The sequence below is a fragment of the Oncorhynchus kisutch genome, linkage group LG9, assembly GCF_002021735.2.
Source record: "Oncorhynchus kisutch isolate 150728-3 linkage group LG9, Okis_V2, whole genome shotgun sequence".
Lineage (NCBI taxonomy): Eukaryota > Metazoa > Chordata > Actinopteri > Salmoniformes > Salmonidae > Oncorhynchus > Oncorhynchus kisutch.
The window spans coordinates 4,358,107-4,383,669 of NC_034182.2; the positions used below are offsets into that span (position 1 = coordinate 4,358,107).

The 25,563-nt window shown below is 45.6% G+C and overlaps 1 protein-coding gene across 1 annotated transcript; it reads left to right on the forward strand.

Annotated features, from left to right (window-relative positions):
* The first annotated feature begins 444 nt into the window (after positions 1 to 444).
* On the forward strand, positions 445 to 25,489 carry LOC109884016 (lysine-specific demethylase 7B). The gene is made up of 16 exons (XM_031831581.1): positions 445 to 613; positions 11,082 to 11,167; positions 11,797 to 11,914; positions 12,157 to 12,317; positions 14,284 to 14,425; positions 14,764 to 14,950; positions 15,541 to 15,703; positions 18,054 to 18,248; positions 18,357 to 18,448; positions 18,711 to 18,797; positions 19,077 to 19,319; positions 19,578 to 19,863; positions 21,781 to 21,875; positions 21,984 to 22,132; positions 22,430 to 22,809; positions 22,949 to 25,489. Exons 1-16 carry the CDS (start codon positions 516 to 518, stop codon positions 23,035 to 23,037), a joined length of 2,571 nt encoding a protein of 856 aa, XP_031687441.1. The 5' UTR covers positions 445 to 515; the 3' UTR covers positions 23,038 to 25,489.
* The last annotated feature ends 74 nt before the right edge of the window (positions 25,490 to 25,563 follow it).

Here is a 25,563-nt window from a genome sequence, read left to right on the forward strand (position 1 = left end):
GCACTGTCAGCTCACACAGATCAAACGGGTCGGCAGTCCTATTGCTATTCCCTGCCCACAAAGCACGTAGAGCACGTCAGACACGCTCCGTGTGAAATACCAGGCAGGGAGAGCATTTTGTTGTGTTGATCACGCTTCCTGTATTCTGAACCAGGCCATATGAGTCCAAACCAATGGCAGTGCTTTTCCTGCTGAGTGCAGCCTTGGGCACTTTGACCAAGTTGTGTCAGTTTGCATCATATCACTGTTGTTTATAGGTCAATGATCACTGTCGAGTTAAATAAAAAAACAACTATTTACATCATTCACAATGTTATAAGTATAGGTATTTGCTATTACATTGAGTAACCAGATGGAAATAAATAATTTGGAAATTGACGTCAGAGATAGGCTTGCCCCAATGGCTTTCCCATGCTTTCTTTCGCACATGATCGGGTTTCCCCTCGACTCTTTCCGCGTACCCAACCAAATCCCCGCCCCAATTTATTCCTGCGTTGTTTGGGGACAGTAGGAAGATGGCGGCGGCCCCGCTGTACTGTGTCTGCCGGCAGTCTTACGATGTGAGCCGGTTTATGATCGAATGCGACCTCTGTAACGACTGGTTTCATGGCAGGTATGGAGATGACACATTCCTTGACACATGCAATCGATTTAACCGACTAAACTAACAGCAGGTGCTTGGGAGTAAGCGAGGATTGTCATGCCGTTGTGACTGCTATTTGTGTGTAACGGGGTCTTCTCTGGTCTCACTCTATTGGCACCTCGATCTAGCTAAACTTTACAAAATAGTAAACCGAGCCAGTGTGTTTTATTTCCATTATACATATTGTGAGTTAGTATTTTACTCTACTTATTGGGATATTAATAGTGTGTGTTGGGAGGTTTGAACATGATCTTAGCCGACAGCAGTTTGTCAAAAGAAATTCGCTTAACGTTACTAGTTTGTTACTGTTAGCTAGCCAGCTAAGCTTGTGTGTGACGAGTTGTCAATCACGGTGATCAAAGCCAGCCCTTTAAACTTTGGTCTGTTGAAAGAAGCCTATAGGCTTCGCCTATCCAATTGAGTTGAGAACAAACTTGCCTGGTTATCGAGTAAATGCGTGGGTTTTAATCCTTTACTATTGAGTTGGGTTAATGCTAGTCTGCTTAATCAGCCTCTAATATACAATAATTGTGTGTTACAGCCTGATTAATCAGACTATGTTGGTGCATGTGACAGCCTGACCTGACCCTGGACTTTCCTAGTTGAGAATTTAGGCCACGCGCTTTTGTGAATTCGATTGAAATGGAACATCAAACTCTTGCACATTGGTGGCATCACTTCACTAGCCAAGTGACCTCTTGCACGATCAACATTTTTAGGGGTGAACTACACAAATCCTACTATTTGAGTGAGTGACATCGTTTGTTAGTGGCCAAAAACCTAGGTGAGAGAACATGATCGTTGTTATCTGTGGGCTTTTGATTGACAGCTCGAGGTTGGGGTATTTAAATCCCCCTTTCATCGAAAATGGGCACATGTGTTATACCCCTAGTGGAAGAAAGGAGTATTGAGGAGAAAATTAAAGACAACTAATATGACTACAATAGCAGTCTGCATGTGGAAATTGCAAAGCTATTGTGTAACTACACTCTGTAGACTGCCAAGAACTCAACGCCCAGAATGATGGGATGCTGAGCCAGGGAACTCAGTCTGTCATGTGCCAAAAGAAGAGGAACAAACTTTGGCGCTTCCCCATTGACTAATAACACATGTACACACTGCTCTGCTCCAAAACCAGAGGGTTCTCTACCATTCTTTCCCATCAGGCTCGCCAGAAGGAAGTGACATGCCTCTGGCTCTGGATGGTATGCAAACGTAGTGGAAAACAGAGAAGCTGCCATGCCTGCACCGGAATCCTGGTGCCCGCTTGTCGGCACACCACCATACTTCCCCAAGTGAGCCGGGGTTGTGTCTAGCTGCCTGGCCGGGAGGGCATCTATTTTCTCTCACCAGTGACTGAACCCTGGATACACCAGTATGGCTTACGGCTCACAAACGGAACTAGGCAGAGGAGCCAACCAGAGTGTTCTGTGTTGTTTATAAGGTGTAGACTATGGACCAGGTAGGGGGCAGAAGACAGAAAGAATGCCCTGATAGTTTCCTAATGGCCTAACACACTGTACACTACAGGCATGTGCATAGGGCCTGTGCAGTAAAAGAGCCTCACATCCACTGAGCAGGCCTGTGCTGCGGATGCTTCTGCTGAGACTATGGAGATGGCACTCTGCTGAGACATTGCATTACGAACGACAACAAACCCTGTATGGCGTCAGTGGCTCACGTTGCAGCCCACAGACCTGCGTCTCTCCCCAGGCTGCGTGGGTGTAACTCCCAGTTCATGTCTGGTTCTGATAGAGTGTGTGGTAGTGGTGAAACAGCAGAGACTGGATGGGACATGGGAATGAGAGAGATGGATGCTCTCCCCCTGTCCTCCTCCTTAATGTTGTGAGAGAATTTGAATTTGTGGGAGAGCTTGTTTTTAGTGTGTGTGACTCAGACCTCAGATGATGGTTAGTGTCATGTTTACATTCATTAGTGGGACTCTGTGGGGTCTTTGTCTCTGGGGTATGCCAATGACATTACTCTCAGATTGATCAATGCTGATTAGGAGGTCAACAGCATCATGTATTGATTTCCAGTCGTTTAGAGTCACAGTATATTAGTTGGTTCGCTTATGATGATGAAGCAAGGGTGAACTTGGCTTCAGACTTATTCTGCAGCTGATGGGGAGAATGGACCAATGTTTTGATCTCTTGGAAATACAATGAGGAGTTGAAATTAGGATTTTACGAAGGATAACCACACTTAGCTGATTGCATTCCTTTTATCACTCTGACAGAAACCCTCTGAAAAGTAGCATGGCAAGTTGCATCACTGCCTGATTGACATCTACTTTGCCTACATATCATGCTCTAATATTAGAAGAGTCAGCTCTGCTGCACTAAGGACCAATCCAGTTTGTCAGCCAATGTAATCATGCGTTGACAGTAGAGGTTGACCGATTTATGATTTTTCAATACCGATACCGATTATTGGAGGACCCCCTAAAAAAGCCGATGCCGATAAAAAAAAAAATATATATATATATATATATATGTATATGTATTTGTAGTAATGACAATTACAATAATACTGAATGAACACTTATTTTAACTTAAATAATACATAAATAAAATCAATTTAGCCTCAAATAAATAATGAAACATGTCCAATTTGATTTAAATAATGCAAAAACAAAGTGTTGAAGAAAGTAAAAGTGCAATATGTGCCATGTAAGAAAGCTAACGTTTCAGTTCCTTGCTCAGAACATGAGAACATATGAAAGCAGGTGGTTCCTTTTAACATGAGTCTTCAATATTCCCAGGTAAGAAGTTTTAGGTTGTAGTTATTATAGGACTATTTCTCTCTATACCATTTGTATTTCATTAACCTTTGACTATTGGATGTTCTTATAGGCACTTTAGTATTGCCAGTGTAACGGTATAGCTTCCGTCCCTCTCCTCGTTCCTCCCTGGGCTCAAACCAGGAACACATCGACAACAGCCACCCTCGAAGCAGCGTTACCCATGCAGAGCAAGGGGAACAACCACTCCAAGTCTCAGAGCGAGTGACGTTTGAAACGCTATTAACGCGCACCTCGCTAACTAGCTAGCCATTTCACATCGGTTACACCAGCCTAATCTCGGGAGTTGATAGGCTTGAAGTCATAAACAGCGCAATGCTTGAAGCATTGCAAAGAGCTGCTGGCAAAACGCACAAAAGTGCTGTTTGAATGAATGCTTACGAGCCTGCTGCTGCCTACCACTGCTCAGTCAGACTGCTCTAACAAATAATAGACTTAGTTATAACATAATCAACACACAAAAATACGAGCCTTAGGTCATTAATATGGTCGAATCCAGAAACTATCATCTTGAAAACAAGACGTTTATTCTTTCAGTGAAATACGGAACCATTCCGTATTTTATCTAACGGGTGGCATCCATAAGTCTAAATATTCCTGTTACATTGCACAATCTTCAATGTTATGTCATAATTACGTAAAACTCTGGCAAATTAGGTGGCCCAAACTGTTGCATATACACTGACTGCGCGTGCAATGATCGCAAGAGAAGTGACACAATTTCACCTGGTTAATATTGCCTGCTAACCTGGATTTCTTTTAGCTAAATATGCAGGTTTAAAAATATATACTTCTGTGTATTGAATTTAAGGAAGGCATTGATGTTTATGGTTAGGTACACATTGGAGCAATGACGGTCCTTTTTCGCAAAAGCGCACCACATCGATTATATGCAACGCAGGACACGCTTAGATAAACTAGTAATATCATCAACCATATGTAGTTATAACTAGTGATTATGATTGATTGTTTTTAATGCTAGCTAGCAACTTACCTTGGCTTACTACATTTGCGTAACAGGCAGGCTCCTCGTGGAGTGCAATGTAATCAGGTGGTTAGAGCGTTGGACTAGTTAACTGTAAGGTTGCAAGATTGAATCCCCGAGCTGACATGGTAAAAATCTGTCGTTCTGCCCCTGAACATGGCAGTTAACCCACCGTTCCTAGGCCGTCATTGAAAATAAGAATGTGTTCTTAACTTAAATAAAGATTAAATAAAGGTGTAAAAAAAGTTTGAAGAAAAAAAAACCCGGCCAAACCGATTTCCCGATTGTTATGAAAACTTGATATCGGCCCTAAGTAATCGGCCATTCCGATTATTCGGTCGACCTCTCGTTGACCGATCTAGTGGGAGAGGCAGAGACTGAGGGTGTACTATGAAGGCCTAGGTGTATGGCCTAGGTGTATGAGGCTCACAAAAGACGTAGGCCTATGTTGAGAGCATGTGTGAGAAGACACAAACCCAGTCCCCCACCGCCTTAGAAGTAACGACTCAGCTCAAGGCAATGCAACCTGCACCATAAACAATGAAGTTGTTCCACTCCTTCCCCGGGGGACTGCAATGTCCCATAAACAACAAAGCAGCAATCCTCTTTTGTTTTCCAGCTGCCTACAGAGAAGTACTTCTACCCTAAGCTGTCTGTAGAAGCTTAGTGATGTGGGTTAATGGTGGAGAGAGGTTGTTGTGTACGAAGGCCCTTCATCAGTGCATTGTACCCCATTGATATGATGGGTATCCTTTCCTTTTCTCAGTGAGGGTTCAAATGGTCTGATTTTATGCCCACTTGGATCCTAGTCTTTGGAAAGGCAGGAGTCAGGTGCCCTTTGGGTCTAAATGAACCCAGGCAGGTGTGTTTAACTGCCCTCACCCCTCCCCATCTTTCATCCTCTCCCCCATTATCCATTAGCTATCTGCCAGTTCTCTAATATAGGCGGGTTGGAGCCCTATGCAGGGGGGTTATTAAGTGCTTAACGTAATGGCTGAGCCCGCCTACAACCCTTTGTGTGTCTCGGCTGATCATTGAGACACAATGAAGCCCTCACAGTACATAGACTAATGAATAACCCCAGTCACACAGGAAGGCGGGCAGCTCCACAACAGAGGATGTAGAGGGATAGGCGATGGTGGTGGGAGAGTTGACAGCTCTCCTGATTCAGGACAGGATGTTTGACCCATAGAGATGGAGAACTCATCATGGATATAACCCATTTTAGCATGGACTTTGCCATTGAGGGCTTCCACCATTTTAAAGTAGTCAACTGGGTGTGGATTCCTATGAGTTGGGCGCAATCAGCCAATGAAGAAGAAGAAAGCCTCAATGGTGCTGCCCATGCTGTTACAGATTCTTTAATGGCACAGATAAAAAGATGAGTCCTCAATCTATCTCTATGATTTGACCTCATGCTGCTAGGCTGGTGTCTGCTCACCATTGGCAGGGGGCTGGCATTGTTTCTGGGAGAGTGGTGAGACAGTGACACACACACAGACCCATATTGGGCTTTATTTCCCCCAGGGCTGATGTCACTTGATTTATTACTATACACTAAATACCAAAGTTTTGTCTTCCACACAGCTCTTAAATGAAGTCAGATGTATAGTTTTGTTGTCTTTGATGGGGCAGCCTCAGTAGTTTTTAAAGAGTGAGATTGATTTAGTTTGAGGAGTCAAGGATAAGTAGCTACACAAGTTGCATCATCAACACTCCCCAGCCCTCCAGTTTCCAAGTGACTCCCCCAACCCGTCATAACTGCGCAAAGGAAGAAACCGCATCAGTCTGGTGGCACAGTGCCCTGCTTCCCCCTCGTGCCGGCCCGCGCTGCGCGTGTGTTACACAAGATGACCAGGCAGAGGAGGTGTAGGAGGTCCGCTTGGCTCGGCTCAATCCCACAGCCACATGCTCACTCTGTCGCCCTCGCTCTAGCATGTCCTAACCCGACAGACAGGCAGGAGAATTCATGTCAGGCCCTGGGTGACGTAATTGGCGCGGTGACTCATTCTAGTCTCCCCAGCAAGGCCATTGAGCAACCTCAGGACTCAGGAGCCAAGATTCCAGCCCACTGCTGCATTGTAGCTCATCTTGCCTGCTGACGTAGGAAGTGAGTGGAGGTGGACTGTGGAGGCCACTCTGTAGGTTTAGGATACTGAAGGAGTTTATAGCGTTGTATCTTCTATAAATGTGTCCCTGAGTTTTTTCCGATGACCTGACCAGGAAAAATTCAGACTGCTGTGCCACTCGGGAGACCACTAAGGCACTGCATCGCAGTGCTAGAGGCTTTACTATAGATCCGGGTTCAATCCTGGGCTGTATCGCAGCTGGCCCAGACCAGGAGACCCATGATACGGCGCACAATTGTCCGGGTTAGGGGAGGGTTTGGCCGGCCGGCCGGGATATCCTTGTCCCATCGCGCTCTAGCGATTCCTGTGGTGGGCCGGGCACATACACGCTGACACAGTCGCCAGTTGGACAGTGTTTCCTCTGACACATTGGTGCGGCTGGCTTCCGGGTTAAGCGAGCTGTGTGTCAAGAAACAGTGCGGCTTGGCGGGGTCGTGTTTCGGAGGACGCATGGCTCTCGACGTTCAACCACTCCTGAGTCCGTACGGGAGTTGCAGCGATGGGACAAGACTGTAACTACCAATTGGATACCACGAAAAAGGGGTAAAAAGTACCCAAGAAATGTTACAATAAAAAAATATATATTCCACTTATCCCTACCTAAAATCAGGCATAGCCTGACAGCTGCTGTCTTATCAATATTCTGCTGAACAACAACACCATTGCTAAGGAGACTTAAGAAGCAACAACACACCACCAGAGGAAGTTCAAGTGTGACGCTGTTTCCTGCTGGCCTTTGTTTCCCTTTACAATTTCCTGCTATTTCCACTCTGATCAACGCTGATAGTGGCTGGTGAGAACTGTGTCCACTCCTAGACAGGCCCTCTGTGAAAATAGTATCATTATCTGCTATTGAAACCCTTACTACATCTTCACACAGCACCTAGCCTCCAGGCTAACTCCAGGACCCTGAGGGAGGGAGCTGGAACTTTAATGGCTGTCATTTACCGCCCTAAGCAAGTCCCCCAGTGTTTTCTGTTTTCACACTGAAAGGAATTCCACTGTTTGTCACTCCCAACTTCAGAGAGCAGGACCTCCAAACTCATTTAGATTTACCCACTGAAGACCAGTCACAGAGCAGGGAGATTTGAATGAGAGGGAGACTGCAGAGTGGGAAAAAGGCGGAATTGCGTAAAGTTCATAGTTGTTTGCCATCTTCATGAACTCTCAAGCCTCTTAAACTAGCTACTAGAGAAACTCCGTTTTGTTTGTATTTTTACAAAAGAACAGATTGTCACTATGAAGAAATAGTCCCTTCGTGTTTTCTGCTACATAATATCCATGTCAGAGCAGCAAAAGATATCAGTCCACATTTGTCTCTTTATGCTCTTGTCAGCTGAAACTAAAGTTTAGCTTAGACGATTTATATTTTTGTTTACTTGAGAAGAAGCTCTTTTAAAAGTGCTGTCTTAGATTCCTCCCATACCCCAGTGACACAAATGTTGCCTGCTGTTTTTCTCCCCCTTTCCATACATCGGTGGGCATCCACGCATAATGGCAACACTCAGAGCCTATTCACAGGATTCTGTGTGTTATTCAGCATTCTCTTATGGAACAGAGCGTTGGTATGCACCAGAGGAATGTGTGTGTTGCTGCCTGTGGTCTGGCTGTTGTGGGGCGGTCGGGGGTTTGGTGGTGTAGGGGTTTGAGTGACGTCGACACTGTTGCAGTTCTGTGTGATACTGAGACAAACACATGGTTGAGCTAATGGGAAAGGTCTGGCCCAGAGTGGTCTAGAGGTTATTGTTAGGGCCCAGGGAAAATCTCCTTGCCCTAACTAACTAATTCCTTGCCCGAAGGCCACTGTCCCCCAGACAAGTAAAACCGATCGCCTCCCAACTTCAAGGTTGCTTGACTTTTCGTACCTCTTTAAAAAATGAGGGAGCAAAAGGTCACCTGAGGTCGTCTTCCACGTACACTACCCTGTAGTGTTTCTGGCTCTGTGTTTACCTCTAACCTCTCCCTGCTCCTCATATACAACACCACTCTGTAGTGTTTCTGGCTCTGTGTTTACCTCTAACCTCTCCCTGCTCCTCATATACAACACCACTCTGTAGTGTTTCTGGCTCTGTGTTTACCTCTAACCTCTCCCTGCTCCTCATATACAACACCACTCTGTAGTGTTTCTGGCTCTGTGTTTACCTCTAACCTCTCCCTGCTCCTCATATACAACACCACTCTGTAGTGTTTCTGGCTCTGTGTTTACCTCTAACCTCTCCCTGCTCCTCATATACAACACCACTCTAGTGTTTCTGGCTCTGTGTTTACCTCTAACCTCTCCCTGCTCCTCATATACAACACCACTCTGTAGTGTTTCTGGCTCTGTGTTTACCTCTAACCTCTCTTTGGCCTCTGTCTGCTCCTCCTATACATCACTATCCACAGCCACACAGACTGTCAGAACAGGGTGTCAGTTTAGCAAAACCATGATATCTTTTCTGTCTCGTAAGTCTCAAGTCTGGCCCAATGGATGACCCAGTGAGAGAAACTTGTATGTGACCCCTTTTCCCAATGGCTTTAAATCATGTTAGTAGGAGTCACCCCCCCCCCCCCCCCCCCCCCAGACAAGGTCAAGTATTTCATGCAGTGGGCTGACTCCTTTGTGTACAAAACCCTCTCAATCCCTAAAACTCTCCAGAGCATGGGCCCTGAAACCATGGATGGAGATATCAGTGAGAGAGAGCCTGTTTCCACAACAGCTTCTCTGGTGTTATGATCCTGGAGAGAACAGTCTCCTGTCCCGTCAGTTGATTTATTGGATCCGAAAGTGAAAACACCATGGCGCTAGCCTGGTCCCAGATTTGTTTGTATTGACTTGCCAACCTCTATGGTCAATGTGACGCAAAATATTGGGACCAGGCTATCATGGTCCTGTCTGTCTCTTTAACAGTTGAAGTCAGACGTTTACATACACTTAGGTTGGAGTCATTTAAAACATGTTTTTCAACCACTCCACAAAATTCTTGTTAACAAACTATAGTTTGGCAAGTCGGTTAGACATCTACTTGGTGCATGACATTTTCCAACAATTGTTTACAGACAGATTATTTCACTTATAATTCACTGTATCACAATTCCAGTGGGTCAGAAGTTTACATACACTAAGTTGACTGTGCCTTTAAACAGCATGGAAAATTCCAGAAAATTATGTCAATTAGCCTATCAGAAGCTTTGACATCATTTGGGTCAATTGGAGGTGTACCTGTGGATGTATTTCAAGGCCTACCTTCAAACTCAGTGCCTCTTTGCTTGACATCATGGGAAAATCTAAATAAATCAGCCAAGACCTCAGAAAAAACATTGTAGGCCTCCAAGTCTGGTTCATCCTTGGGAGCAATTTCCAAACGCCTGAAGGTACCACGTTCATCTCTACAAACAATAGTACGCAAGTATAAACACCATGGGACCACACAGCCGTCATACCGCTCGGGAAGGAGACGCGTTCTGTCTCCTAGAGATGAACGTACTTTGGTGCAAAAAGTGCAAATCAATCCCAGAACAACAGCAAAGGACCTTGTGAAGATGCTGGAGGAAACGGGTACAAAAGTATCTATATCCACAGTAAAACAAGTCCTATATCGACAACCTGAAAGGCGACTCGGCAAGGAAGAAGCCACTGCTCCAAAACTGCCATTAAAAAAAGCCAGATGACGGTTTTGCAACTGCTCATGGGGACAAAGATCAGACTCTTTGGAGAAATGTCCTCCGGTCTGATGAAACAAAAACAGAACTGTTTGGCCATAATGGCATTGTTATGTTTGGAGGAAAAAGGGGGAGGCTTGCAAGCTGAAGAACACCATCCCAACCGTGAAGCACGGGGGTGGCAGCATCATGTTGTGGGGGTGCTTTGTTGCAGGAGGGACTTCACAAAATAGATTGCATCATGAGGCAGGAAAATTATGTGGATATATTGAAGCAACATCTCAAGACCTCAGTTAGGAAGTTAAAGCTTGCTTGCAAATGGACAATTCCAAATGGACACTACTTCCAAAGTTGAGGCAAAATGGCTTACGGACAACAACGTCAAGGTATTGGAGTGGCCATCACAAAGCTCTGACATCAATCTGATAGAAAATTTGTGGGCAGAACTGAAAAAGCCTGCACAAGCAAAGAGGCCTACAAACCTGACTCAGTTACACCAGCTCTGTCAGGAGGAATGGGCCAAAATTCACCCAACTTATTTTGGGAAGCTTGTGGAAGACCACCTGAAATGTTTGACCCAAGTGAAACAATTTATAGGCAATGCTACCAAATACAAATTGAGTGGATGTAAACTTCTGACCCACTGGGAATGTGATGAAAAAAATAAAAGTTTAAATAAATAATTCTCTCCTATTATTCTGACATTTCATATTCTTAAAATAAAGTGGTGATCCTAACTGACCTAAAACAGGCTTTTTTTTTTACTAGGATTAAATGTCAGGAATTGTGAAACTGAGTTTGAATGTATTTAAGGTGTAAACTTCTGACTTCAATTGTGTATATACTGACAGTAATGTGATGTCTCCTGTCTCCCCACAGCTGTGTCCAGGTGGAGGAGCACCATGCGGTGGATATTGACGTTTACCACTGTCCTAACTGTGAACCCCAACACGGACCCTCCTTGAGTCAGTATTCCAGTCTGTTTTTGTGTGTGTCGCTGTCTGTCCATCCTGTCTTTTTCTCTGTCTTCTCTTCCTCAGTCGGTCTCTCTTCATCTCTTTTCTCTCCTATCTGTTTTACTACCATCTCTCTTTATCGCTCTCTCCCGCGCTCTTTATCTCTCTCTCCTGCGCTCTCTCTCTTTATCGCTCTCTCCCGCGCTCTCTCTTATCTCTCTCTATTTGTTCCGTCCCCCGTGCCTGTTCACTCTTCCTCTTTTTCTCCATTTCTCCCTTCACGGCTGATGGACTGTCCCCAGGAGAGCAGCATAGTCTCCAGTCTGATTTAGAGGAGCCTGACCCCAGAGAGCCCGGGGCCAGACATTAACAGGCTAATTGAATGGAGCTGTAATCTTTTGACTTAAATGGGTCCTAGCCCTCACCTTGGCCTCTGCTAGGGGATGAACGGGGAAAATATATTATCAAGACTAATGACTATTATCCATAATTCACAAGCCTCCGTTGGTTTAAGGGAAGAAAATTGAATACAGTAATAATTTGTCTCAGGTCTGTCACTGGCTATAGTGATCGTTTTCATGGCCAGTGAAGGCTGTGGCTTTGTGTGAGTCTGATGTTCTGCGTTTCTCCTCTTGCAGTGAAAAAGCGCAACAACTGGCACAGGCATGACTACACCGAGCAGGACGATGGCACCAAGCCAGTGCAGGCTGGCACCTCTGTGTTTGTCAAGGAGCTCCAGAACAGGACCTTTACCAGGTAGGAGCCCAGAACACCTACCACCAAGGACTCTGATGCAAAGCTAGACCCACTCTCACACCTGCACAGAAAACGCATGTTTCCTCAGCAGTCGTGTTTCTATGAACAAGACTGTGATCTTTGTTTTAGTCACAATACTAACATGTATTATGTTCTTAATTTCTCTCATTGGGTATTTACATAGAGTTGAACATATCAACAGGAATTAGCCATTAACCATTGTCTGTCTGTTTGTGTTGCAGTGGGGATGAGATCCTGCAGTGGATGGCTGGGGAGCAGGTGACCCAGAGGTACCTGGAAAGCCACGGCTGGCAGTACCCCATCGCTGTGTCCAACATAGAGGGACTGGGACTCAGGCTGCCTCAACCATCCTTCTCTGTCAAAGATGTGGAGCAAGTTGTCGGTAAGGACATAGAGTGATAGTGTGTGTGTGTGGGGGGGGGGGCATGCTCAAGCACCCTGGGCTAGATTTTCTCTGTCTAAGTAAATAAGTGGGGAAGTAGGGCAGACATTTAGCATGTAGCACAACTAAGACTGATCACCAACCCATCCACTGCCTGTCTACTGCACGGGATGCCTATTTGATAGGACATATGTGACCTGCACCTATTGTTTTGAAATAGAATATAATTCAAAGCTAATGAATGCATTCTCTGTCAGATAATGAGCTCCTAACGTTAAGCGGACGCCATCTGTCCATCAAACAGGTTGCCAGGTTCAGAGGGTATTTAGCCCCTTTTATCAATCATCTCCCAAAGGCTGAATGAGCCCTACAGGAGGGGAGGGCAGGTCTTCCTCAGCCCCCTACAGGACCACCTCTGCTCTCTATAGAATAGAAAGGCCTGGTACCACAAGGCTCCTATTACAAGCCCATTACTAACCCACAGCTATCTGGACCGACTGGATGCCCAACGCAACCCAACGCCGCTTGTGTTTTATCATGGAGTTCATATTCCACCCTCTGCCTGCTCCGTTGAGCATTAAGCTGCTTGTGTTTTATCATGGGAGTTCATATTCCACCCTCTGCCTGCTCCGTTGAGCATTAAGCTGCTTGTGTTTTATCATGGAGTTCATATTCCACCCTCTGCCTGCTCCGTTGAGCATTAAGCTGCTTGTGTTTTATCATGGGAGTTCATATTCCACCCTCTGCCTGCTCCGTTGAGCATTAAGCTGCTTGTGTTTTATCATGGAGTTCATATTCCACCCTCTGCCTGCTCCGTTGAGCATTAAGCTGCTTGTGTTTTATCATGGGAGTTCATATTCCACCCTCTGCCTGCTCCGTTGAGTATTAAGCTGCTCTGATGGGAAGCAGCACAGGTGTTGTGACTGGGTGGAGACAGAACACAAGCAGGATCAGGTTACCTACCTCCTTACAGTTGGGACACAATGGGGGACAGGCCTGGAACCTGCTCTCTCCTGGGGTTACCCAAGCCTAGACTATGGTCGGCCAGCTTAGGATAAACCTCCTGGCATTTGTCACCTCCCAGTACTTAATGTTGTTCCTCGTTGGGGGTAGGTGAAGTTTTCAGTCTAAATATCATGTGAAAGGTTGGTGTCTGGAAGCACCCTACAGGGTCTAGCTGGAGTGAATGCCAGGTGTCGGTGCATTGCTTAAAACACAGGAATAGTTTGGCTGGTAGCACATGGTCAATCTAAAGGTGTAGTGTGGAGTATTTACTATGGTCTGTTTTGGGCTTGTTGGCTGGTACTGACAGAACACACTGCTCTCTCTGTTTGGCTAGCTACCCTAACTCCAGCTGTTCACTGTCATCAGACGCTGGCCAGCTGGACCCGCTGTGTGTGTGGTGTGTAGGGGGTTGGGGAACATTAGGGGTGTGTGGGTTGGTGGTGGGAGGATCACACAAGCACCAGCTGTCCTGTCCCCACACTGCCGACAGGCCCCCGTTTCCGGCCCTCTCTCTCCCCGGCTTTCACTGTGTCGTTTGATTCACTGCCTCCCAGCTGTGTGTGTGAGTGCTGGTGGGTTTTTACCCTCACACCCATCAAAGACAGTGGCCCCTTCCCCAGTCTCCACCTCTGGGACTCATATGGACTGGACAGATTGTCTGGCCCTCATTGGCTGTGCCGGTATCTCCCTTAGGAGTTGTACAGAGACATGGAAATGCCAGAGAGCTTCAGAGTTCAGATCCCCTCGCCCACTGACTCCCATTTAAAATGGTTATCCCTGGTGTCTGTCACTTCAGTAGGAATGATCCTTTCTCTTAACCAGATGTATTATATCTGGCTGAATGGTGCAACTGTTAGACTGTAGACACAAAATGATGATGATTCCAGGGCAGACTGATACCACATTTTGCTGTCTGCTCCACTATATGACGGCTTGGTCATCATTCTCTTGTCGTCCACAGGCGGTGACAAAGTCATTGACGTCATCGACGTGGCCAGGCAAGCAGACAGCAAGATGAAGCTGAAAGAGTTTATTAAGTATTACTACAAGCCTCATCGGCCCAAGGTGCTCAACGTTATCAGCCTGGAGTTCTCTGATACCAAGTAAGCTGTAATTTGGTCCTACTTCTAATAATCTATTGCAGACTCTCTCTCCATTCAAATGGATACATTTTAAATGAATGCTATTTACAAGACACGCAAACAGAAATCAAGAGAATCCACAGACTGCTGTCAAGTTCTTCATGATTCACAAGAGAAAAACAAGAATGAACACAAACATTCAACAATACATTATGTACAGCTCATGACAAAAGTGATCAAACTACTTATTATCAATGATCTCATTATTTAGTCAATTTCAGCACTTTTTACTGTGATTTTGACCCTCTTAAGTAGCCATTACCCCTCTTACCGCTCACGCTCCCCCCCCCCCCCCCCAGGATGGCAGATCAGGTGGTGGTACCTGACGTAGCTCAGAACATGTCCTGGGTGGAGAACTACTGGCCAGATGACTCCTTCTTCCCCAAGCCCTTTGTCCAGAAGTACTGCCTCATGGGGGTTAAGAACAGCTACACTGACTTCCACATCGACTTCGGCGGCACCTCTGTGTGGTACCACGTTCTCTGGGTGAGTGGGTGTTAGCCTAGTGTCCATGTAGGACATGTAACTATCAAATCCTAGCAGTGAGCTGAGTGCAGTTTGGCAAGTCAATGAAATCAACTGTGTCCACAACATTATTTGGTGATAAATCGATGGCCTGGCTCGCTCTTTGGCATTCCCCTCACCACTTGTAATGCGTGCTGACATTTAATCAAGTATTGTTGTACATGGGGGAGCTATTTAGAGCAATCTAGGCTGATTGGTACCCTGGCAGAAGTTCACCTCAGCAGTACATTTCATCGTTTGCAAGCTCGAGGGGGAATTCTGTCCCCGTCGTGGTAATAAATGATCCCTCCAACGGCAACAAAGTAACCAACCACTGCTAATCACAAACTGTGCTTTGTGTTCATGGTGACATCACCAGGCTGGCAGGCAAGCGCTCTCCTTCACTATAGAAGCAATGTGCAGCTCAGCTTGTGAAAAATAGGAAGACAAAAATCCCCTGGTGTGAAAGTCAAACACATCTGTGCTTCTAATTTTATAGTCACATTCATGTTTTTTGGGTTAAAATGTTTATTTTTTTAATGAACTCTCGTTAACTCTCTCTATGTTTCCAGGGTGAGAAGGTATTCTACATGATCAAGCCGACCCAGGCCAACCTTGCACTATACGAGGCGTGGAGCTCCTCCCCCAACCAGAGTGAGGTGTTCTTCGGGGACAAGGTGGACAAGTGCTACAAGTGTGTCGTGCAGCAAGGAACCACGCTGCTCATCCCCACAGGTGTGTGTGTCACAGGAGGCTGGTGGCACCTTAAATGGGGAGGCCGGGCTCGTGGTAACGGCTGGAGCGGAACAGGTGGAATGGTATCAAATGCATGGAAACCAGGTGTTTGATACCATCCCATTTTGCTCCATTCCAGACATTATGAGCAGTCCTCCCCTCAGCAGCCTCCACTGCCTTCTCTTGTAACAGGCCATGTGTTTAGTTTTCCTGAAGAGAGTGAAAGTGTAGATGAAGAGGGGTTACCACTGACGATGGAGACTGGCCCTGTGAGCGTGTGACACAGAAACCCCTCTGGAATTAGACAGTGTCCTTAAAAGACCTTTTCCACTGTGTCCTTAAATACCTCTCTCACGCGCCTGCTTTGGGTGATGTATAAATAGACTGGTAGTCTTGTATGCCCCTCCGTAGAGAAACCTGTCTATATCCTCAAAAAACAAAAACAGTCTAGTTTCCCAGGGTGCCTGCCTGGAAAATGACTCCCTTTTTTTAAACACTGATGACATGTCATTGCCAAGTGAATTTGGAAAAGGAATCTTTGCTCAGCCACAGCCTAGACACACCCGTCTATATTGTCGTAACACAATAGGAAGTTCCCTAATGGAACAACCGCACCAGTAATGTTGTGAAAGCGACCATATTAGAAGCTCTTGGGCCTACTTTATCCCCAGCCAAGCCTCTGCTATAGCATATGACTTGTAATTCACCTCTCACATTCCACCCCATGTCTTGATGACGTAACGCGTCTAGAGAGCCGTGAACGGGCGACCGCAGTAAGCAGAACCTCATGGTTAACACATGCTCCTTGTTCTCCTCATTAACACCAGATGGCTTTTAGAGGGGTTTCACTCATGTCCTTTAGTGATTTAACCCCATCTCACCATCTCTGTTATCACCACAAGGATCCTTCCATAAGCTTACCTGATGGGGGGGGGGGGGTCGTATTACATTTGTAGATCACAGGGTTCCATGTTTTTTTTGCCTGTGGAGATCACCTGAGGACGATGTAAAACTATACAGGATATGTCATCGGTTCAGAATAGCAATCATGTGCAACTCAACAGACTTTTCACAAGTTCAGGATATCCATACATTTGTGTGTCAATACTCCCATAGGAACAAGAAGGAAAACCCACGTATGTTTTAAAATGCTCCCAAAGTTGTATACCTTGCCTCCCGGGTGGCGCACTGGTTAATGGCGCTGTACTGCAGCGCCAGCTGTGCCACCAGAGACTCTGGGTTTGTAACCGGCCGCGGCCAGGAGGTCCGTGGGGCGACGCACAATCCGGGTTGGATGCGCGCTGTGTTAAGGAGCAGTGCGGCTTGGTTAGGTTGTGTATCGGAGGATGCATGACTTTCAACCTTAGTCTCTCCCGAGCCCGTACCGGAGTTGTAGCGATGAGACAAGATAGTAGCTACTAACAATTTGATACCACGAAATTGGCTAGAAAAAATTCACACACACACACACAAAAAAAAAAAGTTGTATATCTTGAGTAAAGGTTAAGACAAATCATGACCAGGGCTTCAGCTGTGTCTTTTCCAGGGGGTTAAGGGGGTGTGGAGAGGTGGGATAGATATTTGGGGAGGGGGTAAAGCACAACATACTTGGCCGCTCAACCGCGGTAACCCCGTAACCGCGTCAGTGCCTGCAGTATCAGTGCTGCGTCACCGCCGTCTCTGCTTTCTGTTCTCTCCGGAGGCATAAAGAGCACTGCTTTATCTTGACCAGGTCAGGCAGGCCTGATATGACCCTGTATGTTTGTGTTGTCAGGTCAGTTTGTGTGCCAACAGTGTGTGTGTCAGTTTTTATCAGGTTGGTGTTTGTGTGTCACATACCAGGTTTACATCCAACCTTTTTATGCCAGTAAAGTAGATGTCGGAGAGGGAATGTGACAACAGACTTGACGGAAATACAACATTTGTCTGTAAACTTTCCAATTGTCGTCAAAACAAAATGCGCTGGACAAGATGTCGATTTTTGTGTCGATAAAATGAACTATGCGATGGAACTGCCTTTGTGTGCAAATATTGATATAATAACCATCATATTGAAGTAAACTTGGAGTCACGCGATGACATGGTGTGTGTGGTATTCCCACTACGACTCATGAAACCATGCAGTTTATTAGGATACAGATGATACAACTTATGAACTTCACAGGGGGGTGAAAGTGCAAGGTGATGAGCTTGATGCTCCTTTCCAATGAATATCGAGGGTCTTATTCTGGTGACATGATGATCGATGCTTGGCTGCCGTTTGACGGATACAACACCTAGCCAGTGTCCATGTATTACCAGTCAGTGAGTCAAACATTGACTGTGTGTTTGTGTGTGCTGCCCTCTGCAGGATGGATCCATGCCGTCCTCACGTCTCAGGATTGCATGGCGTTCGGAGGCAACTTCCTCCACAACCTCAACATTGGCATGCAGCTCAGGTGTTACGAGATGGAGCGTCGTCTGAAGACTCCAGACCTCTTCAAGTTTCCCTACTTTGAGGCTATCTGCTGGTATGTGGCCAAGAACCTGCTGGAGACCCTGAAAGGTGACTGAAGCTGTAAAATCCACATGATACTACAATATATTTATTGGCTTTTTACATTTTATTTTGCATGCATCATAACAAATATAACGCCTTTGTTCTCTTTCTCAGAGTTGCGAGAAGACAACTGCCCACCCCAGACCTACCTAGTGGAGGGAGTGAAATCTTTAATCAGTCCACTGAAAACCTGGCTGAAGAGAGAGGTGAGGGGCACAGAATGAAATGTGTGATCTTTCCATTGTATCTTTGGGTGATGGTACTGGCTTCACCTTCCCTATTCTGCACCTGACTCTGTTGGCTGATGAATATCTAGACTGAATAGTTTATCTCCCAGCTGAGCTCTGATGATGGGGGGGGTCATAGTGGTTTTCCCCGGATCTGATGACACTGTGCCAGTGTTTCCACAAACACAGCCTCTCAGGTCAACTCCACCTTAATTGTGTGTGTGGAACATTGTGACTGCAGGTTACGGAGCCCACCAGCGAGGTTCCGGACCATATCAGGCCCAACCGTCTCATTAAAGAGCTGACCAAGGAAATCCGCTACCTGGAGGTAAGGGCTGGGCTGGGGTCACAGGGGGAAGGGCCTGAGGAGCATCACCTTTGTGTAGGTGGAAGAGCACTCGATCTGAGGGGCTGTATGAGAAGTGTTTCAAATCCATCTTTCAGGATCATGCAGTGTGTCACTGACGTGATGGATTTGTTGCGCCTTATTTGTAACTGCCAATCTGTCTCTTGCGGCTTCCTTGTCCATAGACGTAGATTAGATTTAAAGATTGAGGTTGTGTTCAAACCCCTCCCTCCTCTAATGGTGTCATGTGTGTTCCAACAGGAAGACCAGGCCAGCAGTGGTGGCACCAACAAGCCAGTGAAATCTCAGGGAAGCGGTGGAGGCCAGTGTCCGGTCACGCGCTCCACGCTGGAGAGGGTGTGCCCGGCCCGTCAGGCACGGCGGGCAGCCCGGAGGCTCCGGGAGCAGCAGGAGCAGGGCCCTAAGGTTCCCTCTAACCTGGAGATCCTGGAGCTGCACACCAGAGAAGTGCTCAGGAGGCTGGTGGTGGGCCCTCTGGAGGAGGTGAGAGGAGCAGGTCAAACTCTCACAACGTAAAACTAGAATGTCACACTCTCTCTGGCATACGTCGTATTTAAATGCCTTGTTGTTATTATTGGAAATTATCATTAGATCAATCAACAAACCACATGTATTATTTTCCATTCATTACTACTACAAAAAGCAATACTGTTCCCATACTAGACAAAGTAATACAATTCAATAGAAACGTCTGATACCTGTGTTGAATGAGTCCTATAACTCTCTCTGTCTCTACCACAGGACCCTACCTTCTGTCCCCCGGTGCATGGGAAGTTCAACATGGTGTCCACCGCCTCTGCCGCTGCTGCGGAGAACCCAGACACACACCTGCGTCTCACGCTGCACAACGGACGCATCATCCGAGACGCGAGGAGACCAGGTAGTAGCACGGCTAGCAGCCCGGTGAAGGCGGAGAGTGAGAGGTCGTCCGTGGGCCAGCTGAAGAGCAGAGAGGAGATGAAGACGGAGTCAGACCAGGAATGGCAGCACAGCACTATGGGAGGAGAGGAGGAACCAGGACACCTCAGTAAGACATGATGCTGAAGCAATTCACTATGTATGTATATACAGTCGTATGAAAAAGTTTGGGCACCCCTGACAATTTCCAGGATTTCCATTTATAAATAATTGGGTGTTTGGATCAACAATTTCATTTTGATCTATCAAATAACTGATGTACACAGTAATATTTCAGTAGTGAAATGAGGTTTATTGGATTAACAGAAAATGTGCAATATGCATCAAAACAAAATTAGACAGGTGCATAAATTTGGGCACCTCAATAGAAAAATCACATCAATATTTAGTAGAGCCTCCTTTTGCTAAAATAACAGCCTCTAGACGCTTCCCATAGCCTCTAATGAGTGTCTGGATTCTGGATGAAGGTATTTTGGACCATTCCTCCTTACAAAACATCTCCAGTTAGGTTTGAGGGTTGCTGAGAATGGACAGCCCGCTTCAAATCATCCCACAGATTCTCAATGATATTCAGGTCTGGGGACTGGGATGGCCATTCCAGAACATTGTACTTGTTCCTCTGCATAAATGCCCGGGTAGATTTTGAGCAGTGTTTTGGGTCGTTGTCTTGTTGAAATATCCAGCCCCGGCGTAACTTAAACTTTGTGACTGATTCTTCAACATTATTACCAAGAATCTGTTGATATTGAGGGGAATCCATGCGACCCTCAACTTGAACAAGATTCCCAGTACAGGCACTGGCCACACAGCCCCACAGCATGATGGAACCCCCACCAAATTTTACTGTGGGTAGCAAGTGTTTTTCTTGGAACGCTGTGTTCTTTTGCCGCCATGCATAACATCCCTTGTTATGACCAAATAACTCAATCTTTGTTTCATCAGCCACAGCACCTTATTCCAAAATTAAGCTGGCTTGTCCAAATGTGCGTTTGCACACCTCAAGCGACTCTTTGTGGCGTGTGTGCAGAAAAGGCTTCTTCCACATCACTCACCCATACAGCTTCTCCTTGTGCAACGTGTGCTGAATTGTTGAAGGATGCACAGTGACACCATCTGCAGCAAGATGATGTTGTAGGTCTTTGGAGGTGGTCTGTGAGCTGTTTGACCGTTCTCACCATCCTTTGCCTCCGATATTTTACTTGGCCTGCCACTTCTGGCCTTAACAAGAACTGTGCCGGGGGTCTTCCATTTCCTCACTATGTTCCTCACAGTGGACACTGACAGCTTAAATCTCTGCAATAGCTTTTTGTAGCCTTCCTCTAAACCATAATGTTGAACAACCTTTGTTTTCAGGTCATTTGAGAGTTGTTTTGAGGCCCCCATGTTGCCACTCTTCAGAGGAGAGTCAAAGAGAACAACAACTTGCAATTGGCCACCTTAAATACCTTTTCTCATGACTGGATGCACTTGTCTATGAAGTTCAAGGCTTAATGAGCTCACCAAACCAATTGTGTGTTCCAATGAATCAGTGCTACGTAGTTACAGGTATTCAAATCAACAGAATGACAAGGGTGCCCACATTTTTGCATAGCCTATTTTTCACATCTGATTTAATTTCATACAACTTAATATTGCTACACTAAAAATCTTTGTCTGGACAATACCCCAGTACTCTGCTTTTATTAGAAAATGAATGGCAAGCCACTGTGGTCTTTTTCTGTGACGACAGAGTAAATTATTATGCAGCCTCAGAGGGGTGCCCAAACTTTTTCATACGACTGAATATATATATATATATATATATATATATATATATATATATATATATATATATGGTGTGTGTTGTATGGTTTATAATCTGACTCAATTTTGTCAGTTTATTGACCTCATTGTCCCAGACACACCATGCTTTCTAAAGGGTCATGTTGTTGACACAGACTAGGTCTAGTAACCTGTTGACCTGGACACGGAGAGGGAATGGTTCCTACCATTATCTGTGGTTAATGATGTCTGTTTGCCTTCTCAGGGGGTATTGAGAGGGTTAAGACTGAACTCGGGGAAGAAGCCTCAGGACACTCCGATGTGTCGGACATGGACTCGGACAGTGATTCCAACACACAGGTACCTGATATTAACACGGTCTACCCCCACTGTGGTTTTGTCAGTGAGAACTTAACTCTGTTGTGAATCAACCCTCAACCAGTTTCTCGTCACTCTCCCTCTCTGCAGCAAAACACCTCTTCTGAGGAAGATTCAGGAAGCTCCCAGAGTGATGATGATGATGAGGAGAGGGGTTCATTCCAGAGGGCTGCGGGGCACACCATAGAGCTGGACCAAACAGACCTGAACCTCCGGCACAAACACAAGCCACTCAAAAGGTGGGTGGTCTGACCCGCTGTGCGTGGGCGAGCTAAAACACAGCTCCTGTTATTGGAATCACAAAAATATTTTGAGTTATTTATTAAGGGATGATTTCTTGTAGAAATGTCTAAAATTTCACGCCATCGGTTTAGTAATCTCATAACGATGGAGATGGAATTTAAACCGAAGCATGTGCCAATTATGCATACAAGATTATATTTAGAACTTGCCTTTTGACTGGTAAAGATGACCACAGTTGGCTTTTGTGGAGTCTGGTGCGGTGGCCTGTGATTGACTCTTCTGTGTCCCTGCAGAGAACGTCCTACCTCACCCAGCACAGAGGAGGCCATTCAAGGCATGCTGTCCATGGCTGGCCTGCTGTGCCCCTCCAAGCCAGACGAGGCCGCCACTTCCCAGGAGCCGTGGTGGTCCAGCCCGAGCCGAGGCTTGCCGGAGCACCGAGAGCAGCACCAGCGTCGTGTGGCGGGGGACAAGAGCCCCATGGACAGCCAGGGCAACAGCAGCAGCGAGGCCTGGGACAATCGGGGGCCCCTCTCCCTTGGGGCCCTAAGCCAAGACGCCAGCCCAGAGGCCGACAACTACCAGTACTGTGATCCCTCAATGTCTCCCCCTCTCCACCCCTCCAAAAGACACGCCTCCAACTCCCCTCCCATTAGCAACCAGGCCACGAAAGGTACGCAACCAACTATTTTATTCTTTCCATTTGTCTAGTAATTAGTTAATGTTCTCAGGGATTGGATGCTACTGTGACACAACTCTCTCTTCATTCAGCACGTCAGCCATTCATGTGGGGTTTGGGTTTTGTTTTTCAGGCAAGCGGCCCAAGAAAGGAATGGCCACGGCCAAGCAGAGACTGGGGAAGATTCTGAAGATGAACCGACACAATGGCGTCTTTGTATAGAGCTCTGAGGGCCACAGGCAAAGCTAAAGGAGGGGAACAGACCCCTGTCCTCAGATCCAGATTATTCTGTACATTTAGTCGACACCTTTTTGGCCTGGGGAAATCACTGCCTGGGGAAAGGGCCCATCTGAGAGACTTGTTGTTGTCAGACACACAAACGAACAGGCTTACTGTGCATGCTTAGGACCACAGGGTATTGGATTCACATGAGCAAGCTACCAATCAAGCGCACAGCTTCACTGCAAGCACTCTAAAACGTGATGGGGGGGGGGAAGCATGTTGATTACTCAACTTCAGGGAAACTTAGAGAGTTACAGTGGGCATTAACGTGCCATGGGGAAGTGTTAGATGTCTGGATGAGGTAGGAATGAGGTCTACAGTACATCGCAACATTGAAGACAAATCTTCAGCCAATGTTAATGACGCGCGTAAGCCAATGCAGGCTGCGTGATGTCCCACCATCTGCATCTCCCAGCGCTGCCTTCCTTGAATATCTGCAGCACTATGAACTGGATGAGACCCAGGACAAGATGGAAGTTGGGATAGACACGCTGGCTTTCCACAGACTGGCATTGACCCACCTGGCGCCGTGTCAGGGCTCTCTCTAGCAGGGTCCTTTTTGGCCCTGAGGGAAGAAAGTGCTAAGCTAACTTTTCGAAATGGTGCTTAATGTTTGTACGTCCTCCATGCTCCCAACTCCCCTTATCTCAATCACACCAGCAATAATGACGTTGAGGAGAGAAGTTTTGAGGCAGCACTCTCTTGGTTAGCATTCCCTGATACATTGTCATTCATCTATTTAAAGACGATTGCCAAATTTATCATTGCACTGTTTTTTGGGGGGGTAAAAACCCATCAGGTTTAAAACAGTGACATTTTAACCTGTCTGCATTAGTTCATAAGTTTCTCTATTTGAATTTCACATACTTTAATCCTTGCTAGGTCATACGAAAGCCATACTCCACTATATAGAATCAAAATGATTTTGCTGTCCTCTGATGGTCAAAGGGAGACTAACACAGAGTGCTGCCTCAATAAGAAATGTTTTATAGTGTAAGTTGTTTACTTGGTTGAAAAACAACTTGTACAATATCCTGCTTAATTTATTTCAAAAAAAAATGTAAGTTATTTTTTTATGGATTCTGAATGATGTATTTATTAATTGAGGTGAATAATGATTTTATTATATTTTGGCCGTAAACCTCCAATTTTCTTCGAAAGGGGTTTATTTTTGTTCTCTCTTATGCTTATTGTATATGTGGACATTTTAGACTTAATGTGGTTATGATATATTGTGTAGGTCAGTAAGATAATTTCTAACTTAAACTTTTTTTTTCTCCACTTCTATTCTCTCCAAGTAGGGTTTATTAACTTGATTTGAACCTATATATCTTCTGGTTTGTGGGGTTGTGTGTTAAGAGAATGGGTAATGCTGTGACTCCAAAAGGTTACCACCCCTATAGACAACGTCAAGTAGGCTAACAAATCTTTGGTGGTCCTTTTCATTTGAAGGGGGGGATTCCTATGATATGGTGCTGAAGTGAGTGTGTGATTTGATTTTGGAATTGTAGTTATTCACTTTCAGGGAATGATGCCACAGATATGACCTCTGATTTAATCACCAGCTACATTATGTACACTACTAAGGCAAGTTCTTCCAACCAGACTCCTGTTCCACTTCTTTCTCATCTAACTAAGCAGTTGTGCTTTTGAATTGACCAAGTTGAAGAAATCAACATGGTCCTCATCTCTATTTGGAGATGACCATTTATGCTCAAGCTCTGCCTAGCTACTTAACAAGTTTAACTCTACATTCAAAATCTTCCTTTTGACAGACCCCCTCCCAAACACCACTTGTACGTGTTGAGCTAAATGCTTGTCCTGACATCCTTAGACACCCTCTCTCTAGTTTACAGAGTATTTCACTAAATGACATCGACTTAGTCGCCAAGTAACTTTAATAGCACCCTTTGAACAGTATCTGACTTGAAAGCTGTGCTATGATTTAAACTTGCAGTGCACCAAACCTTGGTGTAATTGTGGTCTATTGCTCAGCCCTTAATGAGATTTCACCTAATGACTAAGATCACACTACTTTCATGTCTTCCCCTCCACAGAATAGTGTTGAATCCAATTGCCAGACATTTCCACCTTAACTCTTATTGCATGTTGAAGTCCTCACCACTCGTCTGTGTAATAATAAGCACAAGAGCTAGCCTGCAGGCAGGGTTTGTTATTAGCAGCTGTTCTCTCATTGTACAGTATTTACCGTAAACTCTTACATGCAAATCTATTTGCATTTTTTTTCTCCATCAATGGTCATGTTTCTTCTCTGTGCATTAGTCCTTCAGATGGTTTGAACCATAAACACTGGCTTACTGTGACACTGTTACTTAATGCATTGACTGTTTCAGCATTTCAAAAGTGACCTGTAAATATAAAAATGAACTGATGTGGTTGTTTTTTTTACAGGAAACGACTAGAACTAGGAGTTATTATACACATTCAAAAACAGTCATTACGTTC